At 47.1% G+C, this 7,981-nt stretch overlaps 1 protein-coding gene across 1 annotated transcript; it reads left to right on the forward strand.

The window, feature by feature from the left end:
• Positions 1 to 2,689: 2,689 nt before the first annotated feature.
• Positions 2,690 to 7,604, forward strand: Mip (major intrinsic protein of lens fiber). The gene is made up of 4 exons (XM_021637799.2): positions 2,690 to 3,049; positions 3,936 to 4,100; positions 4,499 to 4,579; positions 7,419 to 7,604. The coding sequence occupies exons 1-4, from the start codon at positions 2,690 to 2,692 to the stop codon at positions 7,602 to 7,604; spliced, it is 792 nt and encodes a 263-aa protein (XP_021493474.1).
• The last annotated feature ends 377 nt before the right edge of the window (positions 7,605 to 7,981 follow it).

Genomic DNA, 7,981 nt, shown 5'->3' on the forward strand with positions numbered 1-7,981 from the left:
CTACTTCCCATGTGCCAGAATGACAGGCACATATCGTGCCGTATTGGCTTCTCTGTGTGGTTTTATTTCATCTGTATGTATTCTGAAAAGTGTATTTTTACTCTAGTTGAACACAGGTTTCCTGCAAAATAGGTATGCACTCTACCAACCAGACCACATCCTCATCCATTTAGTCTTTTTGTCTGTCTGTCTGTCTATCTATCTATCTATCTATCTATCTATCTATCTATCTATCTATCTATCTATTTATCTATCTCTTTCAACACAGGGTTTCCCTGTGTAGCCCTGGCTATCCTGTAGACTAGGCTGGCCTTGACCTTTTTTTTGTTGTTGTTGTTGTTGTTTTTTGTTTTTTTCTTTTTTTCAAGGGTGGGCGTGGGGGTTTGAGACTAGATTTCTCTGTGTAGCTTGTCTATCCTAGACTTGATTTGTAGACCAGGCTGACCTCAAACTCACAGAGATCTGCCTGCCTCTGCCTCCCAAATGCTGGGATTAAAGGCCTGCGCCACCACTCTCGGCTTTTTGGTTTGTTTGCTGTTTTATTTAATGTTTATAAAAAGATTTTCACAGCCGTGAGACAGTCTTCCTAAATAGCCCTGGGTTAGCTTGGTGCTTGTTATATTTATATAGCTTAGGTTGCCTTGAGCTTGGTGCTTAAGGCTTGGGCACTGTCACTCTAATTTAATAGGCTCCATGTCCAACTGGGTGATCCATGCCAGGCACAAGTCTCTCATTCCACGTGAGTGACCCTGGCTTTGAGCATGGGTCGGGGAGAGCCTGGCACAGATGTCTGGGATGAGGTCCTCCAGCCTTTACCTTAGTAGTTCTGTCAATCATACCTGCAGATGGACAACTCCCTAGAACTTCTAAAACTATTTTCTTGCTAAGATTTATCCTTATTATTGAGTGTCACTGACTATTAATATGCGTTGACTATTGAGTAACATTCTTGTTTCTACTGACTGTACAGTTTGTCATGTCATTCTCCTGTTGGTGAAAGTCTGGGTCACTTTCAGTTTTCTGCCACTGTGAATGGCTGCTCTAAACATTCTCGTACATTCTGCTAGTGTGTCTATAGATGAGTTTCTCTTGGACAGACAAGTGCAGTTCTTGGGTCAGAAAATATGTATTTGTTCATGGTGCAGTACTATGTATCGAAGGGTCTGCCTTCACTACTCTATCCAGCGCCTGAAACGATTTCCGTCATTTTGTATGCTTACCCACCCTGCTCCAGCATGTCTGCTCCTACTGTCTGAGGGTGTTTTCTGGAAGCAGCACAACCCTGCATTTTCCAGGGTTGACAGAGGTGACTGGGGGCATCACTGGGTGAGACGCAAGAAAGGATACAGAACCTGAAGTCAAGAGACTTTAGGTGCTCCTGCAATGTGAGAGAGTCCAAGGATGTTTCTCCTCCATCAGTTCCTTTGAGTGCCTCTGAGCTCAGCAACACCTATTGCTGCTCTGTAGGTTACAGGGGCCTTCCACCATCCACCCAAGCTACATATTGCAGGAAGACAGAAACACAACTCCCTAACCTATGTTCAGTCTCACTCCCCACTGGAGGAGAGCCTTTGTCAAGGCCATCTTGCAGGGTCTGTTCCCCTCCATTGCTTCACAAGAAAAACTCCTCTCCTAGTCACATGTCTATCTCTGAGACTGAACATAGCTGAACCTCTTTCTTTTTCCTTGACCAGCATGCTTCCCCAGATCCAGCTCCCAGACCTTAGTGTAGGGATTGAGGCTGAGCGCTCCTGCGTCTTGATCACAGCTGTCCTGGAACACACATTCTAAGTTGCTTCACCAGATGATGCTTCCTTTCATTCATCACTTCCTGTTACCCCTCATGGGTTAGTAAACTGCACAAGGTGATGGTGGAAGTGTAATAAGTGCCATCTTTCCTCCTTCTAGGACCCCCAACCCCACTTTCAGCTTAGGCTTCCTCCCTCTCTTTCCCTCCGCTCTCTCTGCTCTCTCTGTGCTCTCTCTCTCTCTCTCTCTCTCTCTCTGGTTTAAAAGGGCAGGCTAAGGGTTTGGAAGGGGAGGTGCTGGCATGGGCTGGGGGTAGGGAACCTGCAGCTCTGGGAAAGCCAGACACAGCAGAACTATTCTGCTCCAGAGCTGCAGGGTCCACAGATTCCAGTCCAAACCAGCCAATGGGAGAAGGTCTCCTAATCCCAGAGAACTAAAGAATTCTCTTCAGTTATTCAGTTTTCCTGCTGCACCCCACTTCTTATCCCCTCCCCCACCCTTAACCCTGATAGACTCAGAGGAACCTGAGGCCCCCCATCCCCCATACAAGCAAGCCCAGAATATATTCAACAAAATTAACTCACCTACCTTACAAGAAATTTGAGTAATGTTCTAAGTCAGATGTCAATCAGGACTATGAACCCCAACCTTGACACAGACAGACAGACTGTTCCAGTGCTCCTTCCATGAACCCCATCCTCCTGGCTCCTGGCTCCCCATCCCCCAGCTGAGGAGAGAGGAAGGGAATCCCGCCTCTCTATCAGATGTTTGGGAATGGATTTAGATCTCCACAGCTGTGAAGGGGTTAAGAGGCAGAGCTAGTTACCTCAACCTGCCCCTCCCAGGGATTAAGAGTCCTCTATAAAGGGGACTGTCCACCCAGGCAAGTCCAGGGGGTTATTAGGGACCTAGGCACTGTGCCCACCCACCCCCCACTGCCATGTGGGAACTTCGGTCTGCCTCCTTCTGGAGGGCCATATTTGCTGAGTTCTTTGCCACTCTCTTCTACGTCTTCTTTGGTCTGGGAGCCTCACTGCGTTGGGCCCCTGGGCCCCTACATGTCCTGCAAGTGGCTTTGGCCTTTGGCCTGGCCCTGGCTACATTGGTGCAGACTGTGGGTCACATCAGTGGAGCCCATGTCAATCCCGCAGTCACCTTTGCCTTTCTTGTGGGTTCCCAGATGTCCTTGCTCCGCGCCTTCTGCTATATGGTGGCCCAGCTTCTGGGAGCTGTGGCTGGAGCAGCTGTGCTGTACAGTGTCACCCCACCAGCTGTCCGAGGAAACCTAGCACTCAACACGGTAAGGGGTGGCTAAGGGGCTGGGGGCACATGGTGTCTTGACTGTTGCTCTAACTCTAACATGCTTGCTCATATATGCAAATATGCTTGTGTGTGCATTTCTGTTTGCCTCTGTGTGTGTGTGTGTGTGTGTGTGTGTGTGTTTGTAGCAATAAGTGCTTTGAAGGGGAAAGAAAAGCATAAAGCCCTCCATGGAGAATCAAGAAAGCTGAGTTCAGATTCCAGCTTTCCTTCCAACTCTATTTAGGTTCTTCTTGTTGTTGCTGTGAGATGGGGACACTAGTCCTGGCCTTCTTATATAGCCAAAGATGCTCCTTCTGCCTCCACCTTGAAGAGCTAAGATGACAGGCACAGTAAATACATCCAGTTTATGTGGTACTGGAAATGGAACCCAGGGCCCTGTGAATGCTAGGCAAGTCATACCAAACGGGCTGCATCACCAGCTCTCCTTACATGTCCTTCCTTCCTTTCCTTCCTTCCTTCCCTTCCTTCTCTTCCCTTCCCTTTCCTTCCTTCTCTTCCCTTCCCTTCCCTTCCCCTTCCTTCCTTCCTTCCTTCCTTCCTTCCTTCCTTCCTTCCTTCCTTCCCTCCCTCCCTCCCTCCCTCCCTCCCTCCCTCCCTCCCTCCTTGTCTCCAGAGTGCTAAGACTAAAGGCATTTGCCACCACAGCCAAGGTTTATTTTACTTTATAAAGCCTCAGTTTCCTCCCCCATAAGTAAGTGCAATCATTTCTACAACAAAGAAGTGCTGCTAGGAGAAACTAAGATGGAAATCCTTTGACTCGGGCAGGTTATATGTCTTTCCTTTCCTGGGATCTGAACTATAAGGGGTGCCTGGTACTAGCATGGCAGTGCTAACAGTGCCTCCTCTTTCCCTCCTTTCTCCAGCTGCATGCTGGGGTAAGCGTGGGCCAGGCCACCACTGTGGAGATCTTCCTGACACTCCAGTTCGTGCTCTGCATCTTTGCTACATATGACGAGAGGCGGAATGGCCGCATGGGTTCTGTGGCCCTGGCTGTTGGCTTCTCCCTCACCTTGGGGCACCTCTTTGGGGTAAGTGAGAGAGGTGGGAAACCTCTTACTGAAGGATTTTAGGGACCCCAAGGTAGACTTGTAAGGGTCCTTTCTTCCTCACCCCACCTTTAATCATGAGTATTATCCACCCTTTTCAGTATCAATTGGCATAAAGGGAGGGATGAACTTCTTTTAACTTCTTGACTTCAGGGTGGAAAGTTACACATCATGAGTAGAACTGTTCTCCTGGGTCCATAAATTTGTCCCCAGATGGAATATCAGTGCTACCGTCTACCCTGGAGAGTGATGAGGCTGGTACTAACCCATTTGCTGCTGGCTGGAAACAAGATAGCAGCTCTCACTAGCCATGTGGGCTGTAAGGAGAGAATCTTGGAAGGGCTGGGTGGGTGCCTCAGTTACAACTGTGTCTTTTGCAGATATATTATACTGGTGCAGGGATGAATCCTGCCCGCTCTTTTGCTCCTGCCATCCTCACCCGGAACTTCAGCAACCACTGGGTAAGTAAGAGCACAGGGTAAGGTCTCAGAGCACATTTGGATTCGGCTAGACTGCAGGCTGCATTCAATCTGGACGTGCTGCTCTGCCAGCATGCAGCTAAGAATGTTGTCAGAGACCCTGACATGCTGGCATGTGCACATTGCACTACTGAGCCCAGAAGAGAAGCTCTTAGCAGGGTACATGCCTATAGTGCCGGCCCTTGGGAGGCTAATACAGGAGGAATATTTGCACCCAGAAAGTTGGGGCCAGCATGGATGGCATAGCGAGACTTTGTCTCTGAAACAAACTGAGCGAGGGCTATTGCTCATCAGGGCCTCTGGTTAGCCGGGGCTTTTCTTTGAGTATTCACTGGACGTGAGAACTAGAGGCTATTGGATGGGCAACTACACTTAAGACAGAAATCAGAATTATGCACAGAGGCCTAGGGAGCACCTTAGTTCTAATACTTACTAGTATTGTACATGATTCTGACTAAGGACTCATTCTTTGCCTCTGTCCATCAATTATAAAATAAGGTATTATAAAAAAGTACATGTGAAAGCTATCTGTGTAGAGCATCCAGCGTGGACTCTGGCATCACCATTAAATACAGGTAATACTGATGCTGCTTTGGGCATATGTACGGTAAACATGAAAATAACTTAAAAGAGTCTGCCATGATGTACAGTCATTTCCACAGCAGCATTAGTTACAATAGCCGAGAGTAAAAGCAACCGACTCCCCTTGCTAGATGAATGGAAAAACCAAACGTGGCCTATAGATACTTGGGGTATTCTCCCACCATAAAAAGAAGAAAAGTTCTGATAGGGTATAACATATGCCTCAAGGACATTATGCTAAATGAAATTACCTGTCTCCAAAAGATAACTCTTATATAGTTCTACTTACATAAGGTAGAATATTAAAATTCATTCAAACAAGCCAAAGTGGTACAAACCTACATTTCCAGCATTCGGGGAGGTAGAGCAGGAGGATCAGGATTCATCCTGGGCTACACAGCAGTTCATGGCCAGCCTGTTCAGCATGACATCAAAAAGAGAAGGAGAAGGGTGAGGAGGAAGGGAGGAAGAGGAGAAAGAGGAAAGGAAGGAAGAAAGAAGGAAAGAAAAAGAAATACAAATTGCTAGAAACAGGAGGTAGAAGGGTGGTTGTCAGAAGCTGGAGTGGAGGTTAGACAGGCTATGTAGCTTTAGGTTTTACAAACTCAAAAAATCCTGGAAATGTTACAGGACAAAGTGAATACATTTAACACCACAGAGGCATGCGTACCCTTAACATGTTAGCAAGCAGGCATACCAGCTTGTGCTAACCATAGCGCTTAGTAGGATAACTTAGGAGAACTGCCTTGAGTTTGAGGCAATGCTGGCTCACAGTGACTCTGACATCAAAACAAACAGTTCTGTAGAGCCCGGGCATGGTAGCATACGTATTTTATCCCAGGCAGAGGAAAGTGGGATCTCGGAGTTTGAAGTCACCCTGGTCTACAGAGCAAGTTCCAGGACAGCCAGGGCTACACAAGAAATCCTGTCTTACAAAACAAAACAAAACAAAACAAAACAAAAACAGAAAAACAAAAACAACAAACAAACCCAGCCCCCCCACCCCACCCCAAACCCAAAGGAAACAGTTCTGGGATGTTGCTCAGTGGGTACTATGCTTGACTAACAAGGGCAATGCTGAGCTCACTGCCCATCTCTGAATGAACTTGGGCAGTGGTGAATGCCTTTGGTCTCAGCACTTGTGAGGACCAGGGGATCAGGAGTTCAAGGTCATCTGCAGCTACATAGCCAGTCTGAGGTCATCTTGAGCTAATGAGTGCCTTTATTAAGCAAAATAACAGTAAACAATGTTTAGTAAAGTAACTTTTATATTGTAAAAGGTATTTTACCACAATTTACAATTTTTTTCTAAGAAATATATAAACTAGTTCAAAATAACAGCAAATAGAATATATGTATGCTTAAGGAGTTTGAGGTAGGATAGAGGGATAAGATGGGTAGTGAACCAGAAGGAAGTGACAGGTTTTGATGTGCAGACAATAGTCTAGATATTTTTAAAAGAACAACTTAATTTCTTTCTTTTTTTTTGTTTTTGGTTTCGGGGGTTTTGTTGTTGTCTTGAGACAGATTCTTGCTATGTAAACTTGACTGCCTGGAACCTGCTATGTAGACTAGGCTGGCTTGGAACTCCCAGAGACCCACTTGGCTTTGCCTTGCTAGCGCTGGCATTAAAGACGAGCAGGACCATGACATGCTATATTTTACCTTTTTAATATACAGGTGTTTTACGTGTATGTCTGTGTACTGAGTGCTTGTCCAGTGCACTGGGGGCCAGAAGGGCATCCCCTAGGAACTGGAGTTACAGATGGTTGTGAGACACCATGTGGACGCTAAGAGTTGATTTTGGGTCCTGTGCAAGAGCAACCAGTGTTCTTTTTTTAAAAATTATTTATTTATAGTTCATGTGCATTACTGCTTTGCCTGTATGTCTGTGTGATGGTGTCAGATTCCCTGGAACTGTGGTGCTGGAGTTGAACCTGGGTCCTCTGGAAGGGCAGCCAGTGCTCTGAACCATTGAGCTATCTCTCCAGTCTGCAACCAGTGCTTGTAACCAACTACTGAGCATTTCTCCAGCCCCTTTGAGGCTAGATTTTTAACAGCAATCAAACAAGTGGGTTGGTGTTTTGTTCAGTCCCACAAGCTTAACATGCAGAGCCCCAAAAATAGCAGCAGCGCTGACTTCTGCTAAGACAGTACCCAGTCCTGTGTGACAAGAGCAGGATGTCTTGTTTTGCCCTGAGAGTCCCAAAGCCTGATCGTGCCTTCTCTCTTCCCACAGGTGTACTGGGTGGGCCCAATCATCGGAGGGGGCCTGGGCAGCCTTCTCTATGACTTTCTCCTCTTCCCCCGGCTCAAGAGTGTTTCTGAGAGACTGTCTATCCTTAAGGGAGCCAGACCCAGTGACTCCAATGGACAGCCAGAGGGCACAGGGGAACCTGTGGAACTGAAGACTCAGGCCCTGTGAAAGTTCCAGTTGGAGAGAGGAGGAGGAAGCTTCTGGGTTCCGAGAGGGGCCAAGCCAGCCCTCGGATGAAGAGACTGTGGGGAGGGGCATGTACTTCTTTATTTTTTAACTCATGTTTTTCAGTTTTCCTTTTGCTGTGTGAAATCTTTCAAGTTGCATTCACGACTGGTTGGTGCAAACTTCCCTTCCTCCCCGCCCCAGCTACCTTCGCCGTGTGCATGACTGTTCATATGAATGTGGGTGCGTGTGGCTGCGTCTGAGTTTGGGGACACAAAAGCTAGGGAAGGGAAAAGAGGTGTCAACATGTATGTCCCTCCCCCGGCCCAGTTTGGTGAGCACAGGGAACCCAAGACCTTAAGTTTCTGATCTTTACCCTG

Source organism: Meriones unguiculatus, chromosome 2 (genome assembly GCF_030254825.1).
Source record: "Meriones unguiculatus strain TT.TT164.6M chromosome 2, Bangor_MerUng_6.1, whole genome shotgun sequence".
In the NCBI taxonomy this organism is placed as follows: domain Eukaryota; kingdom Metazoa; phylum Chordata; class Mammalia; order Rodentia; family Muridae; genus Meriones; species Meriones unguiculatus.

Bases quoted from the DNA above. Each gene is read 5' to 3' on its own strand.
- Mip (XM_021637799.2), top strand. From the start codon at position 2,690: ATGTGGGAACTTCGGTCTGCCTCCTTCTGGAGGGCCATATTTGCTGAG. The intron at 3,050-3,935 runs GTAAGGGGTGGC...TCCTTTCTCCAG, and splicing joins GAAACCTAGCACTCAACACG to CTGCATGCTGGGGTAAGCGT. The intron at 4,101-4,498 runs GTAAGTGAGAGA...TGTCTTTTGCAG, and splicing joins CCTTGGGGCACCTCTTTGGG to ATATATTATACTGGTGCAGG.